This window comes from Pelecanus crispus, chromosome 2 (genome assembly GCF_030463565.1).
Source record: "Pelecanus crispus isolate bPelCri1 chromosome 2, bPelCri1.pri, whole genome shotgun sequence".
NCBI lineage: Eukaryota > Metazoa > Chordata > Aves > Pelecaniformes > Pelecanidae > Pelecanus > Pelecanus crispus.
This window is the reverse complement of record NC_134644.1, coordinates 106,935,852-106,961,551: the sequence shown is the minus strand read 5'-3', so window position 1 is coordinate 106,961,551 and position 25,700 is coordinate 106,935,852. Positions and strand designations below refer to the sequence as shown.

At 38.3% G+C, this 25,700-nt stretch overlaps 1 protein-coding gene across 1 annotated transcript in view; it reads right to left on the bottom strand.

Annotated features, from left to right (window-relative positions):
- The window catches only part of TEX10 (testis expressed 10), a 61,735-nt gene that overhangs the window by 21,481 nt on the left and 14,554 nt on the right, over positions 1 to 25,700 (bottom strand). Inside the window, exons 6-9 of the mRNA XM_075705459.1 lie at positions 24,421 to 24,659; positions 19,643 to 19,778; positions 13,334 to 13,509; positions 12,611 to 12,788 (exon numbers count right to left, since the gene is read on the bottom strand). Of these exons, the coding sequence (XP_075561574.1) occupies positions 12,611 to 12,788; positions 13,334 to 13,509; positions 19,643 to 19,778; positions 24,421 to 24,659 (729 nt within the window). The remainder of the gene's footprint in view (positions 1 to 12,610; positions 12,789 to 13,333; positions 13,510 to 19,642; positions 19,779 to 24,420; positions 24,660 to 25,700) is intronic.

The window sequence follows — 25,700 nt, the reverse complement described above, 5'->3', positions numbered from 1 at the left end:
AATGCAGCCTGACCTGTTCCTGCCTTATTTATTGCACCATCTATAACATGCAGAGATGGTTAAAAAAAGTAGAAGAAAGGATTAGCTCCCAGATTCAGGTAAACAAGTAGGTTTTAGGCATTATACTGGGTGTCCTTCCCATCTGTATTGTAGAGGTTCTATGAGATGCTAGATAAATACTTTTTAAAATCAGAGGACAGGAAGTCAGTGGTTAACACATTTCTCCAAATATTATGAGATGAGGTAGTAATTTACTTTTAGACTAGAAAAAACCCACATTATTCATAGTGGAGGCTTCTCTCATCCCTTCTTTCTGCTAGCTGTCACTAGCCCTGCAACAGTTCAACAGCGAGTAAAATACTAAAAGGGCAGAGTAACAGCTGTGGAGAGATGCAGCTTGAAGAGCAGCACACAGACACACATCTGATCTCTACTGCTCCAGTTGCACTTACAGTGAAATTGAAGTCAATCAATCCTTTGCTTTCAAGACAGAAAATGCTAAATATTCTTAAAAATCAGTGCCCAAATGTTTCATGCTGAATTCCTAAAGTTAGCAGGTACTTCTATGTACTTTGTGAACACCTTTTCCTTGCCTCAGGTACTCATCTGTACATTGGGAAAAATGTCACCTCCTCATCTCCTACAGCTGTGAAAATACTTGAGCACAAAACAAATTTCCGTAGGCGGGGGAATCACCTTGTTTTCCAAGTGGGACATGATACAATAGACAAAACATGGGGTCTTCTACTGAAACAACAGGGATAAAGCGTAACATTATGTAAACACTCCTCCAGTAAGCATGATGCACTCAATACAGGATGTAGAATGGGAAAAATAACATGAGATCATGTAATCAAAGGCTAGATAAGGATCTCACAGATACATCATAACAAATTAAGACCAATACAAGTAGAACAGCATTACAGCATAGGAGAAGTTTGTTTAAATACAAGTCTAATCACTTGTCAATGCCTCAATTACCTTAGAACCCAAATGTCTATAATGTAGTTAAAGCTACTCAATTTTGAGGTTCATGTTAAAGGAAATCAGAAATAAGATAAAGAACACAGAACAAAAGAAATTTAATTCTAGAACACATGTTGATATACTAAAAATACATTGCAAATTATTTGAAAAATCTTAGTTTAATATATTAGGACTACCATGGATAATTACGAATTATGTGCACTTTTCAAATATGTTTTGAAGATGCTTGTAAATTACATGTTAGACATTTAACTAAAAAAAAAATCTGATTTATAGGTGAAAGAGAGGTAATAAGCATATTATAACCTCCCTTTTTTTAATACATTTTTACTGACAATGGGAACCTGTTATCAAATTGATATGAGTGAGACCTCTCCAGTCAGCTAGTTCAAAGCCACATTAACTATGATGAATTATGTGTTGTAATTTCCATAAGGTTATCTGCTCTCCATGAGAACCTCTCTACCGAGGTTTAGAATTGCACCTTTAGGTAACCTGCTCTGTATGCCAAATGGTATTAAAAGACAAGCTGAATCTAATTAACTTAAAAATCACTGCTTCTCTTGCCATTAGCATAGCAAATATTTCTCAGTCACAGCAACTGTTCAATGCATTCCTTTTATCACTTGCTGCTAACTTTCCTTTTAACTCCAGACAGACCTCACTACTTTTGTTCATGCTGTTATTTTCAGGTTGGGCTATATCAACAACTGCAAGATAAAACAATTGCAGTTTGTGCACAAGTGGTTATTTCTCAACTACAAACTATTATCTTTGTGCTTCCTGACCTAAACTAGCTACCAATTGATTTCTGGTTCAGGTTTAAGGTGTCAGTTTTGACTTATGTAGCCATAAGGAGTCTATGGGTAATGGGTATGGGTAACTTAGAGGTCTCTGGTAGCAGAATCCTGATAAATCTTCCTGCAGTCATCTTAGAAATTATCCTTCCATTTGTCCTCCTGTAAAACATGCTACTCCAACTCAGACAGCAATGCACCTATCAAGCACAGCAAATTTTGCTTAGAATTTGGGTTGGGGTTTTGATTTTTTTTTGTTGTTGTTCAGCAATAAAATTGAAAAAAGTGTAATGAATCTGAAAAACCCCTGAGTTCAGTCTTCAAGTATTTTTAAAGTAAAACAAGAAAAAGCAAATGCAAGATTCACAGTTCTTCTGAGGCACTGATACTGTCACCCTTTTGTTCACAAATGTGAGAGGGTTACAGAATTCTAGAAGTGTAAGATCAAGGGTCTGAGTTTTCTGTTCAAGGAAACTAAAATCCAATTCTTCCACCTTCCAAGAAAGTGCTTCTACTGCCATAACAGAGAATATTCTAGTGCAGGGTGTTCCTGAAGCTTTACAGAATTAAACATTTGCGAGAGAATAGCCTCAGAAACCTAACTTAGACTGTGGTAGGTGATCCCATTTTAAATTTGTTTTATTACCCATGGATCGCAGATTTAAACCAAGGCCTCCCACAATTGTTGCTTTAATTCTAGGTTATAAAATAATTCTAAAAGGAGTTTCCCCTCTATTTCTTCCACTGATACTTCTGTTCTGCACAGAACATGTAAATATTCATAGGCACAGCCACCAACTGATTCACTCATTTCCTTAAAAAACCTAACTGCATTCCAGGCCTCAACTCTGTGAAAATTTAATAAAATTAGTATAATTTATTTATATATTATTAAATTAAGTACACGCCCTCAAAATAGTTTAATGACTAAGTCACTGTGTTAGGAAATAGGAAATCAACTTCCCCTTCAGATGAAGGCAGTGAACCCAGATTTTCTGCATCCTCAGCAAGTGCTTTAACCACCCAGATACTAGTAATAAATTGTCCTTCAAATACATCAGGAGCAGAAAACTCCCCAAGATTCTGTACACCCAGCAGACAATCAGTGCGAGAACAGCACTCAGGCAAGATAAGGCTATAGGACAGAAGCTACAGGAATTCTGCCTGCCTCTGATCATCAGAGAAGAAACTGTGCTGGTTCCCATCCCAGAACGACTCTTCAGGAAGACCTGCTGTAACTTCAAGCAGCTGCACAACATATTATGGAACCCAACAAAACAGAAGGGAGTTACCAAGGTGAGATGGCATTCACCATGCAAAGGAGCTCCAATGGAAGGCAAGGATGAACTGAACTACTAGCAGCTGCGAGCAGCCTGCCATCTGAGAGCTTCCCTGACACCTACAGGCTGTGGCGTGGCAAACGTGGTGATGGTTTTGGGGGCTTTTTTTTAGTTTTGTTTTTAAAAATAACTTCCACATAACTAAGGTCTGTAACTTTAATGACTGCACTAGGCAAATTAATACACATTATAACGATGGATAAGATTAGCTGACACATGAATACCTATGTCATGCTTGGGAACGGACAGAATGGTTTCTGAAAAAAGAATTTTTGCCTTACATCTCTCTTAGAAATCTTCTTAAGAGGTTGGTGCACATGAATATGGAAGACCCTATAATACTTAGGAAAAAGAATTCCAGAACACTAAGCAGCCACAGTGTAGGAACAAAGGTCCTTACATCAAGAGATAATTGGTTTAAAGGTAGGAAATGGTTGGTAGAGCTAACTGACCAGCTCATACAGTGGCAGACAGACATCACTGGAGGTTCACGAGATCTGTGCTGGCGCTGGGCTGTACAGCCTATTCAGGAACAACCCAGAAAGAGAGATGACAAAGACCACTAACATTATTCACATTATTTAGTATACCAAAGTACTCAGTATAGCAGCATGCAGCTAATCAAGTCTACCCTGTCTTTTTTTTTTTTTTTCTTACCAAAGCTATTCAGTCAGTTCATCTACCTACAGTCTGAAGATGACACACCACCACTTTCCAGATACACATTCTGTTCTTCTGCAGTTCATCAGGATACAAACAGAACTGAGCAGCTTTTTGCCTATCCAGGAGTTCAGTTAAGGCCTTGGAAATACGAGAAGCAGAGTAGAGCGGTTCTTCCACAACAGCCGGAATAATCACACTGCAACCAAAGATTATAAAGAAGTTGTTTCCACTGCATGAAACAGGGCTGAGTTTTCCTACACAACCCAGGACCACAGACTTGTAGGACAATACCCCTTATCACCTGTGAATCTTCCACTGTGATCAACCATGCATGGTGTTGAGGAAAAAAAAAAATCTTTACTGATCCACAGAAAGGGGGTAAACAAAAGGTTTCCTCTTTCTTTGGCTTCCTATTTTTATGACCTGTGTCATCTACAACCTCTCAACACAGCGAATCTATTATCAGCCCGGAGAGTTTATCTATCAAGACAAAACTGTTCTGCTACTGATCAGTACTCATCAGGAGCAGGAGAATTCCACAGAGTATCTACTGCAGCATCCTTCTCTAGAGCTAAGAGGACTCCATTTAAATTTGTCAGCACACTGCTCAGGGCTCACTGTCTGAGCCCAGAAACACTGCTCTGCTGAATAAAACCACGCTAGGACAACATTGTACAGGTATGTCTTCTAGCCAGCCTCCTCACAGGATTGTTATGAATGTCTCATGTTTTACATAGACACCTAGCTGCGTAACTAGTAGCAGCGCTGTCTGACAACCATTTAAAATGGTGCTTACGTGTAAAAACACCTGTCAAATATGAGGTAATGGAACAATTACGGAATTAGCTATTCTGGAGAACTTGGCAAGTACGTTACAATACATCCCAAACAACCCCATGTTCTCCTTCTCAGGAACTGTGTGTGTATAAACAACAATATACACTGGAAGGAGCAAAACCACATGCAAGTACAATACTAGGACTGTTGTACCTTTATGGAAGAAGAATATAAAACATTTTCTCCCAGTGTAGGCATGTACTTGCACTACTGTAAAATATATTCTTTTAAAACACTAAAAAGCCCTGTGCCAATATTTATTTCAGCTTTGGCATAGTTTATTCCTGTTTAGCTTTAATGACAAATAATTTCTGTCAAATTGAAATGCCACTGCTTGCAACTGCAATAAAGTATAAACTCAGGTTCCTGCATCAGCTTAATCATGTTATATTGTCAACAAGGATCAGCACTCTCAATTTTCGTATTAGTTCTTGAAGAGACAGGAAACCAAGGCTGTCACAAACTGATCTTGAAATTGTTTTAAAAAAAAAAATTTTTAAAAACTGAATACTTCTCCAACCCCGTACCCATCTCATCATTCACACCAACTTAGCTCCAGGTAGCACAGGTCCTGAACATAAACTCTGAGAGCAAGCGAGGAGTTTTTATCTTCCTTTTCCTCTTACCATATGTAGGCAATGGTTTGTTAGTGTGAGTTCTTTTAACTTTCATTATCTCTTTTGAAGGATCAAGTGTTTCCATTTGAAGATGTGGCAAAATACAAAACACATCTGCAAGGAATTACCAGGGATTTGGGGAAAAATACAAACCCTATTTTAAGAAAACAACAATTTGAGCTACGCGTTGTTAAAAGTAAGCCTGTCAGCTACTCAATTGCTCCATGGTTGCAAAGGTTGTCTGAAGAAAAGAATTGCTTACACATTATAAATGAGAGCACAAATCAGAAAAAACATTCACTAATGAGCAAACAGCATTTACTGACTGGTGCAATTCTAAGTGCAGCAACATAATTCTTCTCCCCTTGGTTAGGAATATCAAACTACAAACAACCACCTGGGGACAAATTTAGGGGGCCGTGTCCTCAAACACAAGCTTAGCCTTCTCCCTCTCTCAAGTCCTAGACCTTTACATAACACTGAGCAAGGAAAAGGAAATTTGCTGGCCAGATGTGCATGAAGGAATGCACCGTAACCCACCCCAGGATCCGATTCTCAAGAACTATAGATCCTTTCTGATCTTGCAGCAAGGAAAACAGATCAATCTTTTACCCTTCATCCTCAGTGGCACCCAGTCAGGGAAATGCCAGCATTTTGAAAGCACACTCTTCTTTTTAGTTTATATTCAATAGTGCCTTAAGCATTTTTGTTACCTTTTTAATACTTTCCTCCTTTATTTTTGTTTCTAAATTGAGGGGTGTGAAAACATAGCCAGAAAAAGCACTTCATAGTGAACACAGACCTTACTATTCTTACGTTTTTCTTAGCAACCCATTCATAATTACTACACCTTCCTGTACATGCACACTTTTCCACTTATTCTCCAATGTGTATTGAGTTGACTTTCCATTGTACCATTTGTAATGACTTGAAAGTGTTTTTTTTCTTTTTTCTTTCTTTTTTTAAAAAAGGACTTAGCTTATTTTGGTTAAATTTTAATTTTATTTGTCTTCCTTTTTTTAAAAACATACACTCTTCTGAAATATTTTCTACACTTCATTTGTATGAGAATTACTGTATTCAATTGCTCTGTCAGTGTTGTTATTCACAATGGGATACAATGTCCTCCCCAGGTTCTCTCCAGCTTGCAAATACTTTTTGGGAATATAATGTTTTTCTTGTCTCCAATAATGCATTCTGTAAGTGTTTAATGAAGTAGTATATAGGCTCATTACCTACATTTTGCATTCTCACTGTGCCTCCTCAAGCTGTACTGTCAAAGGTTGCAGATCACATAACTAGGATGACTAAATAAAGTACAAGTAGTATTTACTTACAAAGGAAACATCTATAGAAAACTTTAAACTCTAATATGACCCTAAAACATCTCTGGGTAATATATTCGGAGAGACAGAATTTTACACCTTATACCAAACAGATGTAACAAGTCCATCCCAGTTCTTTCTAAGCACCAGATTCCTGAGGATAGCAGGAACCAACAAGCATGCCTGGCTGCTTGATGAGATGCCAGCTGAGCTCCTTCATTGTCTGGAAAGCAACAGAATATTTTAAAGGCACTACCTCTTAAGGAAAGAGTCTATTTACAGTTACAACAAGCAGAATGCAAGTTACCCCCAGAGTTATCTCAAACCTGTGAAGACTAGGAACTCCCACACAATTTATGTCTCACTGGGAGAGAGCACTCAGCATTTATTTATATGGTCCTCACCCTTCTCCTTTTCTACAGCAACAGAAACAACAACTCTTTGCGAGACCCCAGCAGGGAAAGAGCCCCACGAGAATAAGAAATGGCTGTTTGAAGCCATTGGAGATCTCATTTATGGACACTCTACTTCAAGAGAGAAATGCCATAAATTAACTCCCATTGTTTTTTATCTAGGCAGTGAAATATTATCTGTCCAATTCTCTATTACAGTGAAATAATTTCCAGACACTGTTCCAATGGATAAAAAGTTCCAAAAAAACCATAACTATTATGCATAAGGCACATAAATAAATTGCATTTATGTAGTCTTGCTGAATAAAGGCACATAAATTGCATTTATGTAATTACACTGAATAGGTTTTCCTTATTTGTACCTCAAGACATGTTAAGAGGAGACAGAGAACTTTTCCTGTAAAGTCAATCTAACTTCCTAGTTTATATATTTGATCACAATCTCATAATCTGCATTTCTTAATCCATATTTCATAGAATACGTCACATAAGTACTCAGATTATATATTAATCGTCTGAAGTATCCTACCTTATACAAGAGGAAAGGAAAAGAGAGAAATGTGTTTGCGAGAATATCTGCCATTCAATCACCACAAAGTCACTAAGAAGTAACAAACAAAAACATTGAGCCTAATAAACGGTGACAAATGGTGTTCCTCTGCAACTGTGACAGCACAGATTTTGGTATGTAAACAGCAGACCTCCCTTTTGTCAGACACACAAGACAATCTACCACATGCAAGAAGGTAAGTTTACAACATCTAATACATTTCCATATTTGATGAAAAGATTTGCCTTGAAGCCAGTCTTCCAAAAAGTACTCAAAAATAACCATATGCCTCACTAGTCCTTTAAAAACCATTCTGAAGTAGCCTATCTACCCTACAAACATAAAAAGCAGGCATAGAGGGATTACACCAGAAATTCATTCCAGCTCTACCTATAATACTGCTGAAGTTTATGACCTTAGTCCGTACTAGACAATCAACAGTTACTCTTCACTTTCTGGAGAAGATTGTCTATCTGTCCATATCCACATCCTCAAGGAATCACCAGAACTGTCGAGATGAAGCTAAGACTGGAATTTCAAACCAAAGGTCCACTCATGCCAAACGTTACATATTCCCACCCAACACTTAAACCATTCATCTTCAATTAGCAGCAAACTACTAGTTGATTATTTACCAGTTATTCCAGTAAATCATGAACTAAAAAGAAAGAAATACTGAAGTTAATTTTTAGAAATGTCGCACACTGTATCAAGACGAATGATTCATCTCAATGTATCAATCCAAGCAGTACCATCTAAAGACCACATCCACCCAGTATATTCGATGCAAAGACTTTCTAAAATGCTTCCCACACCCTTCCATTTGTCTCTGTAAATTTAAGCTCATCAGAGGCTTAAATCAGAGGCCAACTCAGAGAACTCATCTCCTTCCAAGAACCTGCTACCTCTCATTTCTCTCAGTCTGAAGTCATAGATTGTTCGCTCATGTTGCTCCACACCTTTCCTCACCTGTTTGTGCACAAACAGGAGTGGGGAGAAAGATTTATAGCCCAAAACCCTGGCACAATTCCTTATCTCAGAATCCTACCTGCCTGGATTTACTGAAGTCACTTACATCTCAGGTCCCACACAGCAGGCATAAGGCAGGCACTGGAGGAGAACAGCAGCGAAATTAAGCCAAAACACCACCTTCTGTCCCTCAGTTTCACCTCAAACTCACCAGCTGTAGCTGTCCCAGTGACCCAAACAGCCACAGCATCTGTTCGTTGGCACAGAGATCAGTTAGTGTAGATCTGGCCATGTTCGTGCTAGCATCCAAAATGGGGTGGCTGCATTTCAGCTTTCTTTTCAGAAAGGTCTTTGGCCTCTGCTAACTGGTAAAGCTTAAGTGAATACAGACCAAACACATGACAGGAACCATCCTAATAATTTAACAGGATAGATAATCACCCTCCCAGGCTCAGAAACCTTCCACTATATATGGAAATACTGTCAACATCATCTTCATTCTCAGCACACAGAGCCCACTATGGCTCACTTAATGGGCTCCTGCAGACCACCTGGCTAGTCATTTCACCATTGCAAAAATAAGCGGAAACTATTGAATGTCTTCAAAATTCATTTCTAATCAACAAGAAATTGTAAGAGTTAAAATGCAATAATTATGATTTAATGTTACCACCTGATATCATCACAGGGCTGTAGTTTAAGCCATCTGGACACATTTACTATCTACTTTTATAGTTTACACACACACACAAAAAAGCTATGAGTTCCTTGAGTTTATAATGATTGTTCCTGGAATAACTGCAACAGTCTTATTATCATCCATATGTACTCTCATCAAATCCACCTTAACATAGGCTCTCTCTGGCAAATATACATGGGTATGTATGGGCATTCTCAAATGCATGTAAAAATGTACATGCTCTGCCAGTCAAGAATAATGCAGAAATAAAGGCTTTTAAAGAAATTAAGAACAACTACCAAATACAGCAGTAAGCCTCTGATGCTCCTGAATGCAATCTATTTAAAGCATGACAGATAAGCAGGTGGCAAAGAAGAAGAGAAATTTATAAAAACTCCCCCCTCACCAAACAGAACTCAAATGTACTGGAAGAAAAACAGTGCCATCTACTGACAACATCGGGTTTACTCATAAATTATGTCTATGGTGGACTGATTTGTATCAGTTTCTCTATGCAAAATCATAACCTAAAACTACAGAAAGTGTCCCATGAACCAGACTGTGGCACAGAACTGTGAAATTATATACATTGTTATAGTACCATTCATTTCCAAAACTTGCACATTTAACTCTGAGCATCACATGAGCTGTAAATGATTACCAGAAGTTACCTAGTCCCTCTACCTTCTCCAAGGCTTGACCTCCGCCATCCATGATACACTGTTGTCCAACCTGATTTTAAGTATCTCCAATGAAGTATATTTATACCCCGCTTCCTACACAGCCTATTCCAGTATGTACCTATGCTTTTAGAAAATTTTGCTAGCACTCAAACCAAACATTTTTCTGACATTCAAAGTCTGTATTTCTAACTCTGCTAAAACTGCATTCTCCCATTCCTGATTTTAAGTATCTCCAATGAAGTATATTTATACCCCGCTTCCTACACAGCCTATTCCAGTATGTACCTATGCTTTTAGAAAATTTTGCTAGCACTCAAACCAAACATTTTTCTGACATTCAAAGTCTGTATTTCTAATTCTGCTAAAACTGCATTCTCCCATTCCTTTTCAACAGCCTTTTACACACATGGTTCCCTCTCCTTCCCAGCCTTATTTGCCTAACAATGCAAATTTGCCAGTCCTTCTCCATTATAGCAATTTACAGACTATCATTCTCTGTCTGCTCTCCTTTAAACTCAATCCAGTTTGTCCACATCATTACCTAAAAGCAAGCCACAAAACTAGACACAATAATCCAGCCTGGCTTTTCTGATAAGAGATGGAAAATTAGTTCATGTATCCTGTGTGCAGTGACAGGTTATGAAGCTCATAAAGCCCAGCTAAGGTTCATACCTAGAAAACCTACTGTTTCCTTAACTGTACAACTTCTTTTCCAAGGAAAAAGATTTATCAGACTTTTCTGTTCTTGAGAAGTTAATATTGTTACTTATCTCCCTATCTTTGCATGCTTAAGTTGCTAAAGCAACTTTTTTTTTTCTTTTTACTTCCCCCTTAGTAGCCACTAACATCACTGACATCATCTCAGTTCTCTAGTTCTTTAAGGCATCCAAGGACAAAGTTTTTTATGATAAAAAAGTCTACGATCGTGACAATAAGTTAAAAAAAAAAAAGCAGTCTTTCACAAAATAGAGCTCGCCTATATATTAAGAAGCTGAGCCACAGCTAAAAAATGTCATCAATAAGCCCTTTAACACTTGTACAAGTTTTTAAGTTGGCTACATAGGTGAAAATGTATTTTCAATGCTGTTGCATTCACTTTGTATGTAAAAGACTCTTTCCAAGGACTTACATTATTTTCAGATGTGTTTCTAAAGAAAACTGAGCCAGTTCCTGTTTTTAATACTGAATCCTCTCAATGAAGTGGGAACAGCCTTATCGAAGAAAAACAACACCCAATCAAGAGTAGTATCTCTTTTCCAAGTTTTATCAGAGCTTGCAGTCTTCCAGAAAGACAGACTGTTAGGGCTTATCAATTCAAGCAACTGCACTAGTATAACTACGTCAGTATTTTTTCTTCATCTAGTTATTCCAGATTGACTTCTTTGGTAGATAATCCACAATCTTTGAATCCAACTTAGTTTAACACATGTTCCAAATTGAAATCAAAGGACTTTCTTTGCACCTCTGAAAAATGAGAAGTTGCTTCTCCTCCTCTATTGTATGGACATTACCTAACTTTTGGTAAGACCACCCACCTCTGGCTGCCTGTTGCATCTCCTCTGCCAAAAGGATCAAATGCCCACAGCCCACTTGCAGCTTTCCAATAGTCTTCAGAAAACAGCCATACTATTATTATATAAAATCTCCCACACTGAAAATCTGATAAGATCTAACAACAAAATAAGCACCTCAATACTTACTACTGACTTTAGTTCTTACAATGACTGTCTTTGGTTATGTTTTGCCACTGAATTTCCAGTATATGGCAGAAAACTTTTTTTAAAAATAAAATTTGAGGTCCACCTTCCCAAAACTAAACAGAATTTCATTTTTATACTGGTAATGCATTATATATAGGATATTATAAATTTCATCACCATCTCTTCATACATTAGTCACCTTATTCACATGCTGTACAGCTAATATTAACAGGTCTGTATTTGGCAGTATGTTGCGTTGTGTCATATTTTAATAAAAAAATGTTTACATTCCAAAAAGCATTAAGAAGAAAAAAAATACTTTAAGCGTAATTCATATAAGCTTAATTCCTGCTTATTTATCCAAGGTTCAACAATTTTGAGCAATGAAGAAAAGCAAGTATATTTTTTCCAGAAGCAGCAAAGCAAAACACCCTTGTGAAACCCCAGTAAGCTTTCCACTCACTTCAGTGGAACAGCAGCCTCTCCCCCTGACTTTACAGGCAAACTTACCCTCTTTCAAGCCAGGAGAAAAGCAACAAAAGCGTGAATAATTTCTAACAAGACACTTGCCTAGCAACTATGAATTGGCTATTTAAGTGTGGTAATTATAGGAAGAGTGAGTTTTAAAAATTTGAGACAAAGCAGAACATGAGAATGCACACTGGTTGGTTATTTTTCATTACAAAATGCCAGGCCAAAGTATTTAGGAGAAAAAGCTGTAATCAGTGGCAGAACAAAGACCACCAGTGATGATGTTCTGGGTAGAGGATGCTTAATAACGTGCAGCTTTACAGGTGACTGATACGATTTTGTTATCAAGCATTGGAGAAAAATCAGTCAGCGTTATGGGCAGAGTCAAAGTGAAAGGCTTGGAGTAAAGCTTGATGGAAGCATTAGCTTTCTTCCCAATGCCAATTCTCACACACTATATTGATTTTTTTTTGTGCAAACCAGTAACAAAGTTCACACTTGATGAATAAATGTTCACATTTGGTTTTGTTTGGTTGGTTTTTTTAAACAGCAAACTAAAATGCATGTTCACCATTGTACCTCATGTGCAGTATCCCGATGAGCGTAGCTGCCAGCTCGGAGGACATCCTGCCCATAATGCAGCAGCGGCTGAGGCAGGTGAGCAGGCTGGCGGGCAGGCAGGGCAGGAAGTACACCAGCTGCACCAGCCGCCGCTGGGCCTCCGCCGGCAGCAGGACCAGGGTGCCATCCAGCGGATCTACCGGCACAGGGACAGGGAATCACCATGCTGACGTTCCAGTCATTTTTAAATACGCAAACACCATTGCATGTCGTAACAATTCCACAACATATAAGCATCTCATGCAAAACATTGCAATAATCCTGCAGTGACTCCCTCCTCTTCATAACTTGTCTTATTTAGCTAAAAGCCTACAGTATTTGCTGAAGGGAGGACAATATAACTAACACTGAAGAGGGGAAGGCGGGGGGGCGGACAGAAAAAGGAATAAAAAGAGAAGCAATACTACCAGAAGTAGATTTCACAAAAACTGAAGCTTCTAGTCTATCAGATTAAAGTCCCGCTAACTCAAACTAAAGATTTTAATCTTTTTATTAGCCTTTAGGAAATGACACACATAGTTAATTTAACCTTTATTATAAGGGACTGAACCAATCTCCACACCCACCCCCCACACATATAGACTTCACCTTCACCTAGGAGACACCAGTATTTTCCACGTATTGCACCTCCCCTGCCAAGTGATGGACAAAATTCATTATGCTGTGGTGTAAAAGTCTTACCATATATTCGGGCAGCAGTGGCTTGTAAACTTTGTAATAATTCCTTGTTCGAACGAGCAGCAGCAGAATGAATGATATCAATCAGCTGATTTGAAAGCTCAGGGTTTCTCAAGCCAAGCAGAGCAAGCTGCTGAGGTAAACCAGCCAACCAACGAGATAAAACTTTACTTCGACTTCTAAAGAAAGAAGGAAAATTAGTTGTGGGGACAGGACAGAACAAAACAACAAAAATCCCACAAACTTACTCTTTCCAGTCTTGACTAAGTTGCTTTAATGTCAGGTTCAATTAAATTACAATAAACTGCAATACTGTGATTTGCTGAGAATGTTTCACCAGAAGATCTGAGCACATTGTTGTGCTACTAAGGTTACATCAGAAGTATTTACTTGATCCATAGGCTTTGCACTGCATATCTGCAACTCTTTCAGAAAGTATTTGTGTGAACTGACCATATGCTGGCAAAGCAACTTTTCCATTTATCATTAGTTTTATCAGTTTATATTTAATGAGTTATGAGTCAGGCTAAAAAGCCATGAGATTACTACACCCTGAATAATACTGAACCCCCAATCGAGCTACTACTCTTTACACTAGACTTTTAAATTCAATTACACCTTTGCTGACGTGTTACTTGTCAATTCAGATATATCTTAAAGCCGAATGAAAAACTAGAACTGGTTGCTTTAAATAGGAGTTGGTAACATTGGTTTATTTTCTTTCCCTGTTCAACTGCTACAGTAAATCAACTACCTACATCAACCATAATCCAGATTCTCCTCCCACCCCCTCCTCAAGATCCAAACCCCTTTTTTATTTTTCAGGCGTAGTTTCATTTCTTAACCAGAAGCAACAATTAAATAAAAAGCAACAATATTAAAAATGATATTTGAAAATGTAAACAAAGGTGTTCAAAATTAATTCCATATTTACTTTTTTTTCCTGAAGAAATTAGCTTGGGGGATTAGAGACTACTGTTTTCCCTTTTTATTTTATTATATTTCTCTTTATATTACTTACTCCTTTTAAGTGCTGAATTATTGTAATGAAGGTTTTCAGGTAGGTCTTTTACTAACACTTTCCAAATTCTAAAGTAAATTTTTAAATTGCACTTAATTTAGTTAGTTCACACTAATTAAAGTAAGGATTCCTGAATCCTTATATTTTTACCACTGAATTCCTATGGCACACAAGCAAATTACTTCAAACATGGCTCTCCTAAAGCTGCTACTATTCAAAGACCTTCTTAATAGAACTGCTACCTCTGTATATTCAAAACTACACCAAAAATTTTAGGGACAGAACTAAATCCTTACTCTATGCAGAAGCCATACAGAGCTAATACAATCATTTATTTTTCCCTGAACATCAACACACCTAATTACTAAGCTGCACACTCCAAATGTAGAAAACCCAATAGAAAGGAAGCATAAGGGACAACTGGAAGAACAATTTAGTTGAATTTGCAGGATTAGCAATTAGAAAAGGAAACTTGACATTAAAAAATCAGAATGAAGAAATGTCAAGAGATAAACTTTCTACCATGACTTTTTAAAGCAGAACTGCATGTCAAGCTCTCTACTTCAAAACTTAATAGTTGAGCCCTCGAGGTTAGCTTTCACAGTACAGCTCCACTAAACTACCAATTTGCTCCTGCCAAAGCCAGACACAGCATTATGGGTATGGCCTCACCAGTACTGACCAAAAGACATATGAATTTTAGTCAATCTGCTGGCCACGTTCCTCGTAATGTAACCCACGGTGGTTTGCCTTACGCTTGTGGTGGGAAAGCACTGTTAACTTCTATTCAGCTTGGCATATACTGTAACCCCCAGTTCCTTTTTTTACTATTGCTGCTGTTCGGCAAGCAAGGTATTAAGAAAGTGTACTGCATCAAACACTCTTCCCTTGTCCATGCAGCCAGACATTCATCACAGAAGGCTATCATGCTGATAAAGCACAATTTGCTCTTAAATACATCCAAACTTACTCCCGATTACTTGCTTGTCCCTTACGTGTTCTGAAATTAATTCCAAGCCAAGAGGCTGCATGATCTTTCCAGGAACTGAGCCAAGGCTCATCAGCCTGAAATTCCCCACATTCTCTTCAAGATCGGTTAGTAACAGCCTTTTTCCAGTCACACAGAACCTCTCACAGTCACCTTGGTTTTTCATGGATGACAAATGATGGCCTCACTTCACACACGACAACTTTTTCAGCCTCCCTGCATACCTATCTGGGCCATGGATTTCACTACATTCAGCTGATCAGATTCTTCACTTGCTAAATTTAAAGAGGCTTTTCTTTACATAAGATCTTATTTGTCCTGCTGGAATGTCTAGCTTTCTGTTGACTTTATCCAGAGCCTCAAGCAGGCACAACTGAGGTGTTTTGGTGAATTTAAACATCAGTGAAAGGAATCCATAACTTAGGTTGCCCCTACAGCTCTTACAATTTGGGCCTTCTTGAGCATAAGTAACTCCAAATAAAGTCAACTGAATGAGGTATCAAATGATCTGCTACAGTTTACTATCTTCAAAAGTTACACTTGCTTCTTCTCCACAACCTTAGTACACAGGCAGCACATAGAAGGAGAAAGATCAATCACAGGATTATTGCTTGCAAGTGCCTGGTTGAATTTTACATTTTAAAAAATCCTCTTAGTTGCTAAGTGCACCAATTTGTTTTGTACAAATACACCTCTTCCCTCTTCTACCATTGCCTCAAGTAATCCAATTCTGGTTTATTTCTCATTTCCTCTATTCAGGTAATGCTTCTGAACTATATGTCACCAGAAAGTTTCTATCGGCACGCTCCTGCTTCACGTGCCAGTCATTAATGATAATGTGAAATTTAGCTCCAAGACAGCTCTGAGAAACTGTATGAGCAGACTCTCTCCAGTTTTACTACTCCCACTGTTATCACCTATGTACTGTATCCCACTGTATACATTCCTCGTCTTTAAGTGAGATCCCATCTTTTATACCAAATCCAGATTGCATTACCTGGCTTTAAAGGTAACAGTCAAAGTTCTTACTATCTGCATTTTCACACACCAATTCTCTCAAGTCTCCAGAATAAAATTTACCTAATCCTCCTCTTGCATTTATTTGACAGCATTCAACTCAATTTTGTTCACAGCACTCCTGTTTCCATATCTGAGGACTCTGACCATCCCTTGTGTTTGACAAGAATTATAGTAATCTTTATTGAAAAATGTGACAAGATATTATGTATATTGAAGGACAACCCAAATTCATCTTAACTTCAGACCTACTTCTTCCCTTATCCTATAGTCTGATGGTTAAGAAACTTTTGTTATTCTAACACTCCATGAAAAAACAAAAAATTCAGCTTGACATTTAAGAACTGCTATTTCTAACCTGCTTGTCAGAAAAATAGGCATGAAACTAGTTTGCTTATCAATTCCTTTTTTCCCATTCTCTGTAAGTGCTGTTTACCATAAACACCCCCTAAAAGCTGGTCAGGAAACAGCAAAAAAACTTGGACAAGCTCTTCCCTAGCCTAAGACAAATTTTCATTTGTATTTATGACTTGATTCTCCAGACCTCCTTCCCCATTCCAATCAATTGGCCTGTTCATACTTCAGAAAACTTCACTCATTAGGCTTTTGCTTTCCTTTAAATGCTTTTGGTGCTGAGCTTTAAAACTTGACAACCTCCATTATAGATCTGCTTTTATTTATCCTTTCTAGCTCAAACTGAAACAGTCTTATAGACCAATCCTTTCTTTCATGGGCTACAGTTTCTATGACACCCTGGCTTATCAAATCAAGTATCATTTATAAACCAAAAGCATTTCATCAGCTTACTACTAAAGTGATGATTACATGAAAGAAGCTGCCAAGTGTAAATCAAGAAGTTCGAAGTAGGTCTTTGAAGGTATCAACAGGAGTAGCATAATGATGATAAAAATTATTTCATTTTCAAAAGAACTGACAAAATCCCTCACCAAAACCTTTTTAAGGAAACTAAGTATCCATGACATAAGAGGGAAGGGCCTTGCATAAATAGATTGTGTTTAACCTTAGGAAAAGCCTGGAGAAGAGATGACTGAAGCAGGTGAGCTGGAGGTAGGCTCAACAGAGGTCTCAAATCACTTGACATGAAAATGGTGGATGGGAATAAAACATTTGCTTTCTCTTCCCACAGAAGCAGCAGGTGCTGGTATCAAATGAAGCTAGAAGGAGCCAGGATCAAAAGAAACAAAAGGAAGCTGGTCTTCAGACAGCTGAGCTTTGTCACTCCTTGCCAGAGGATGCTGCAGTTGCTCTTGATTCAGACCGGTCCAAGGAATGACCAGAAAAGCTCACAGGAAAGACATCTACTGAGTGACACTAACACACAGAAGTTCCATATGGTGACGAAGTACAGGCTTCAAATGGTTGGAAGCTTAGAGTACTATGGAAGAGTAATCTTGCCTTTTTCCTATAGCATCTCACACAGGTCAGTGTTGAAGGCAGGCTGTGAGGCTAAAGAGCCTTTTAAGTCCCTACCAGTATATATATGCATATACAGTGTGTGTGCGCACACACACACACTGTATATGCATATATACACACAATGACTATGAAAATGTGTGTAGCAATTAGGGGTGAAGATAACTAACATCAAGACAAAAATACTAATTCTGAACCTTGTAATATATCAATCAAGTTTTCTTTCACAGGGCAACAACAGGCCAAAAGCTCCTACCTAGCCTTTGAATCAGATACACCTAAAACATAAACAACTTCACTTAAATGTCCTTGGAAAATGTTCCAACATGAATTTTGCTCCTCTTACACTGCTCTTGACGAGCTTCTGAGAAAAAAAAAAAAATTAAAACATGAGATCAGTCACAGGAGGGCTGAAGGAGCTATGGTGTCAAACTGAAAGGAATAATATGAATGTCATTCAGGATCTACTGCGTAGTCCACATCTTGAAGAGCTGAAAAAACCCACTTGTTTCTAAAGAAAAGAAATGGATCAGTACAGTACACAAACATTATGTCGTCTTAAAATGTCCTGTCAGACATAATCACAATTATCCTTTTTGTGAAGGATTTTTGAGATTTCGTTCTTCTGTTACTAAAAATGTCACAATCCATGTAGAGGACTAAGGAACAGCAGGAAAACTACTGCTATTTGTCATGTCTAAAGACAGGAAGTTAAAACTTTCTAGATAGTTAGATGATCACATGAAACTGGATGAGATGCTCAAGACTTGCAGGTAAGTAGAGAAAACAGTGGTCATATAACCTCAGGGAAATTAGTCAGTATGAAAAAGATCTCTTTTTCACTCTGGGTGAAAAGAGGAGGAAAATGGGATATTCTGTAACCTTTTTCCTGTCTTTCAAATTCCCTATAATTTTTGCAATGTTCATAGGGTAGTGATAGATATTTCTGGCTGTAGATCTAATTACATGTACTCAGGTATTACCACAGTACAAGATTTAACAAAGCAAAGGAGTTGCAGAAGAGAAAAATCTTCCCAAGCTTGACTCTGCTAGTGGATACCTGTACTTCTGGGGGCCCTGGTTTAATATTTACCTAGAAGCAGAAACAGGTATCATGGGTATGATCTTACATCCCTTCACATTTCTCAAATGAGGTAGGATTAATGCAGCCTGATCTGTGTTTAAAGATTTTACGTAGCTGGAACCAGATGACTTGGCTGAAAAATACCTTCTGGAAAAGTTAAGACTTGGAGACAATTTGGACAAATCTTATGATGAAAAAGTGTAGTAACAGCAATATAGAGAATAATCTCCTCTTACTTGAAGAAAGTCTGATATCTAATAGATGTATGAAACTGGCAACCCAAAAGGACAAGAACATTTTCTTAAACCTATTCTCTGTAGAATCACACACCCAAAACAATAGAATACTCTTCTTAAAGAAAGTAAGTACAAAAGGCTAGACATGTACTACCAGAACCACCAAAGGCACTGTCACAAGTCCATGACCTCAGGCTGAAGTAATGGAAATGATCCACGTCTATAGCTGCACAATCTTGACACATCTACTGACTACCACACAGTAACAATGAGCTTGCAGCAATGTACTTCAATTTAAATTTTACATCGTTAATATATATCTAGTACTTACATTAAGAAAAAAGACAACTAAGCTAATACATGCCTCAATCTCACAACTCAAAGAGAACATAAACTTTAAAATTTTAGTGACACAGTGTCAAAACAGATTCAGAATGAAGTTTTGTAACACCTACCCAGAAATTCAGTATTCTCACTTTTTAAATAAATATACTATGTTGAAATGAGAAAGAATACATAAATGTTTTTTTACCTGATTCTTTGAGTCCTCAAATCTTCTTTTTGGTAAACTCTGCTAAAAAATTTCAAAAGCAATGTACGAACAGGAAAGAGGAGATTCCTTTGCTGGTACAGTGTATATACTGCTTTTATCAAGGGTTCTGTTGCCACTAGAAAGAAAATATATAAAAACCTGAAGTCGTGCTTCTTAATATTCTGATTTTATACATACACACACATACACAGAAGAGCTATAATCTGTATATTCAACTATCTACATTTAACTCCACAGGAAAGTACCAAAATCTTTTAAAACAACTACTAGATAGATTTCTAAACCATTGAAACACCTCCTTCTTGTGTAGCTTGTGAAAAAGCCACACGACCAAATAGAGACCACATGTAAGTGAAAACTTCAGACCTTCTTGAAGACAAGACAGTACACAGGTTGTGACGTAGCTGAGAACCAATAAAGTCCTGCTTTCCACTATCTTCCACATCCCTTTCCACTAGTGCAGTAACCTTACACCGATCTTCTCTTTTACGCCTCACCTATGCTTGTTCAAACCTGTCACACTGCCTTCAGTTCTCTCTATACTTTCCCCCTGCCACACACACCAGCCTTATCAGCTCTCCATGTCTTTAAACCAGCTGGCTCCAAATCACATTTGCCGATTAACCAGAAAATACATACCTCGAGAGGCCGCTGGCAAGCCACTACAAAGAGAACTGCTAAACTTACATTGCAACCTTTTCTTCTCTGAAGCTCTCATCAGCTATATATTATCACCAGACTTAAAACAATGTATGAAAGTTCTACCCTTATGTCAAAGTTGGCTAACACCAGCCAGCAAGTGCAGAAGTTATTATAGCAGACTGAGAAACAGACCAAACATTTTCTTTGGAAAGCAGATTAAACCACTGGATGTAAAAATTAACAAAGAGTGGGAAAAAAAAGAATTATACAAATATCTGAATTCAGAGAAGACAAGCCTGGAAAGAATGGGGAAGCATCTGAAGAGAGATATATGAAGGGTATGAAACCTGACTCAATTTGCCTCAGAAGACCTCGGGATCCCAGCAAATCCATTTCTGTCAAGATATACTTAAGTATCAGCAATTACTTCATTACCTTCATAAATCAAGACTGGGAAACATTTGCCTTTCCATTCAGGTGTACAGAGCAGTCTTAGTAAGATACGTATTCAAAAACGGTTATAATTTTGTGTTCCACACTGAAGAGAGCTACTTCTGCCCACAGAGATAGGAATGCTCCATACTAAAAATTATTCCAGATCCAGCCAGAGGCTGGTCTTCATCAGTAAAACTCTTACCAGGGAACATACTTGAGTTATCATATAGGGATTCTCACTAAAAGACACTATAAAAATCACCTGAAGTGGCATGGTGTGATGGATGCACATACCTCTTAACCAAACTACCCCTAGTTTAGTACAGGCTCCAGAGGAGGTAAAGGCCTAAGCTGTTAATGGGTCAAGAACTCCTCTGATTTCAATCTGTTCCCTGAAAACCTACAAAGGAGCAGAGTGACACAGTGAGCATCGATGCATATGAGCTTGGAACACCGATCATGCGATTAACACACGAATAGTGGGTGGCTTTTTCCAAGACTCATTTATCAAGGAACAAAGAAAGTTGTGGGTACAAGGAGTCTCACACATACTTTTCCCATTGCATGTAATTTGACTACGAGCCAACCACTTTACTGCATAAATATGACAGCCTAAGTGAGCCTTTTTCGAGCTCTCCCTGCTAGGCAGCGTGGTTGCATGGCGGTGATCTCCCCTTGAGCTGGGACACCCCTCAAGGTTGCTCCCTGAGGCAGAAAGATCTTTACCAATGGCAGATCTTTGGTAAGCAACCGATACCATGCATAACCTTGTAGTACCGTAACTTTGATTTGTGCCTTGGTAACTTTGAATCATTGTTCAAATGATTGTGCCATACAGTAAGAGTGAACCTTGCCATTGAACTTTGTTAAGTCACACTTTTACAGCATCATATTAAAAAGTCATACTCAAGAGATGCAAGGAAGGAGCAGACCTCCTAATTACAGAGAGCAGATCCAGAGTTTGGTCTTAAACAATGGAGAGAAATCTTCAGATGTTACAGCTCGAAGCTCTTCCTCTAGACATCCACAAAAAAAGGTGCATTTCACCGCAGCATAAATAGCTACTCAAAATAGGCAACCCTGAAAAATGCGACTGCAAAGGTACCACCATGCTTTTGTGGCATAATGCACAGGAGGTTTACTATGGTCTTATTTTATCTCTCATTCATTAGCTCTTTGTTTTTTCTATCTAAATTTCCCCTCTTGATTTCCATTGTGTTCTAAAAAAATTTTTATCGTAATGGTTCATTCTTTCAGTCATTGCATTGTCTTCTCAAGAAGATACACACTTCCAGGCCCTTAATCTCAATGTCAGAGAGGTTTTAAAGAAATCAGTTAGATTTTTGGTATGCACCATCTTTTGCAGTATCATCTGACACAAAGTTCAGAATTTCTAGAGCACCATCAAAAAAAAAAAAAAAAAAAATCAAGGAAGGAAGCTTTTTCTTCTTCCACAGAATCACATAATGGTTGAGGTGGAAAGGGACCTCTGGAGATCACCTGGTCCAACACCCCTACTGAAGCAGGATCAGCTACATCTGGCTGTCCAGTACCATGTCCAGACAGCTTCTGAGTGTCTCCAAGGATGAAGACTCCACAACCTCTCTGGGCAACCTGTGTCAGCGCTTGGTCACCCTAACAGTGAAAAAGGGTGTTCCTGATGTTCGGACAGCATCTCCTGTGTTTCAGTTTGTGGCCACTGCCTCTTGTCTTGTGCCTGGGACATCACTGAAAAGGGCCTGGCTCCCTCTTCTTTGCACTCTCCCATCAGGTATTTACATACTTTGATGACATGGCCCCTGAGCCTTCTCTTCTCCAGGCCAAACAGTCCCAGCTCTCTCAGCCTCTCCTCATAGTAGAGATGCTCCAGTGCATTCATCATCTTCATGGCCCTTTGCTGGACTCTCTCCAGTATGTCCATGTCTCTCTTGTACTGGGGAGCCCAAAACTGGACACAGTACTCTAGGTATGGTTTCACCAGTATAGACTAGAGGGGAAGGATCACCTCCCTCAACCTGCTGTCAACACTCCTCCTAAGCCAGGACACCACTGGCCTTCTTTGCCACAAGGGCCCATTGCTGGCTCATGTTCAACTTGGTGTCCACCAGAACCTTTTCTGTCCTTTTCTGTCAAGCTGCTTTCCAGCTGGTCAGCCCCCAGCATGTACAGGTGCATGGGGTTCTCCCTGGCCAGGTGCAGGACTTTGCATTTCTTGTTGAACTGTCAGCCCATTTCTCCAGCATGTCGAGGCGGTATTTCCTCTACAGCTAGTAAATTAATTTTAATCTGACATCTAGTCAGGCTTTTAGTATTGCACAAGGATTATCTTGAAGAGATAAGATAAATGGTCCACACAAACAGATACAGATTCGTGACTTACTTGCAGTGAAGTTCCTGAACCTTTACAGGACCAACAGACAAGAGGCATACATATTAATCTTTTGGAATTTCATTTAAACTTTTTTTAAGCTTATTTTCTGCATTTCTGAGGGAAGTTATTGCACTAAAATGGCCACTTTGGTTAGAAAAACACCAGCCATTATCCACTATCCGGTAAAAGTTTGGTAGACAAAGGAAAAACCAATGTTTCATTACAAGAAAAAGCATTAAATATCTGATTTAGCAGTCTAACAACAGTTTGGAAACTACTTTCCTGAGTAGCAATTTTTCTGCTTTAGTTCAGCTGGCAAGACAGGCACATCTCTGACTGTGGACTATTATTTCTCTTCAAGAGGAAGCTAAATTTGGAGTGCAGACAGGAATGATTACTCATATCTTTGTCACCAGGGACATAGGAATAGACAGATGCCTAATTAAAACGCATTTGGAAGGAGATACAACTAACTGCCAAACTATAGTCGAAGGACATTTGACATCTTTTCATCTTACAACACTAACAACGAAACCTGCTGCTAAGGGCAAAGCATTTTCTATAAACTCTACTTGGCTGTGGAATTCACTTCTACCAGACTGGTAAGACACAATAGACCCCTGCCACCTTTAGACTTACTGAAAAATTCCTTTCTTTAAGAAGTCCTACATCAATCACTTAACAGACATGTCAACCAAGGTCTCATCTGGAACACAACCAAGTAGTACTTGAAAAGCAAAAAAAAAAGCCAAACCAAAATACTGTACCAGTCTTGCAAGTCACAACTGGAAATATGTTCCCTCTTGGAAAAGGATTCAAATCAAACACATTGGAAAGTATTCTACAGCAGCTTCCATCAGAACCATCTTGGCATTTCATGTCATCACAGAACTAGAATAGACATCTGACAGTACTCGAGCGAGTCTATCAGCTACTTTGCTCATTTTAAATAAGGTCTGGAATATTAATGTATCATGCACCTCTACTTCCTAGTAATTATTTTTTTTCAGGGAAGAAAACTCATCTTCCCATTTATAAGAATATCTTAAGAAGTAAAAACAGAAAACAGATGCACAAATATTAATAGTTTGCACATCAACAGTATGAATCTAACAGCATTCCTAAAAATCAAGCAGTTTTCAATGCTACACGCAGGAATATGGCCATGAAGTTCAATTTACCTCTACAGAAAAAATACATTATGATGCAACAACTGAGGATATAAGATGAAGTGACCTGAAAATGCTAGAATAACTCAAGCTCTTTGTCAGTGCATAATTTTGCTTTTCAGAAACTACGCATATCATACCTTTGTTTTGCTGTATTTGCATTAGTCTCCAAGTCACACCAAGCAATCTGTTCACCTGCTTGCTATTCAGCTTGCTGCCATCCTGAAGAGTATCTGTCACAAATTTCCTTATCATGTCCAGCCACCCAGAATCCGTCTGAAGTGTTGAAGTGCTTGCTAGTGAAACCATTATGTCACACAAGGTTAAGTTCAGTAAAAGATGGTCTACACTGTTTGAGGATGTCATACAATACTTGTTGCTAAGGGGGAGGACGGAAAAAAGAAAAGAGAGAGATTTCAAAAAAATATTTTGTGTCTTTTAATATACATTACTTCGGTAGAAATTATACTATGAAGAAAAAAATTCTAAGCATTAAAGTTTTAAAGCCAATATGCATTTTAAAAGTCTTCATATTTGACATTTGGGTACTTGAACATTTTTGTTCTGCCACCAAAATGTCTATTTCTCATATTCATAGCAGCAGCAGCAACAACAGCTCTAAATTGTATCTCTATGGCTGGTTTCTCCTGTTTGACATTTTTACTCTGGCCTAGCAGCACTTTTAGGTGACTGAAACCAGTAAAGGAAGGCTAAAAAAAAAAATTGATCCTTAGTTTCAGTCTCTTCTGTGTTTCTTCTGTGAGGAATCACATGGTTATTGTCATCACACAATGAAAAAAGCACCACAAACAGCACAGAGAATTTATGTACTTTTTTCCCCAAAGTCAGGTGGAATCAGAAACACATTTTTCACCACCACGATATTCTGCAGGATCACCACGCTGCCCTACAGCGGTTTGAAAGACAAAATTAAGGGATATCAAGACAGGAGTCAAGGGTATTGCAGCTTGACACATAATGCTAGAACTTCTCTACTTGCTGATTAGTCACTCAGAGTATACCAGAAAAAACCAAATGATCACAGCATTTATCTACAGAAAGCAGCACAACACGAATGCCTACATTCATAACAAAGTAGAGCTGTGAAAACGAAATAACAAAAAGCACTTTAATCTGCACTAACATAAGTGTAGTCACCCTTCAGTTCAGAGCCAACCATTACAATATGAGCAAATAAATCAACTTGTGGACATCACTTACACATGGCATAAATGCTAATAACTTTTTCATGTTCAGAATATGTAGATACTAAGCACTAGCAGTAGTACTGTGGTAAACGTCTGCAACATTTTGCAAACTGGAGAAGGAAGGAAGCCTCAAAATGCCACGCAAGGTTTCCAAATGCAGGCCTTTAACTCAATATATTGGTAAGCAAGGAAAACAAAAGCAACTATTTTTC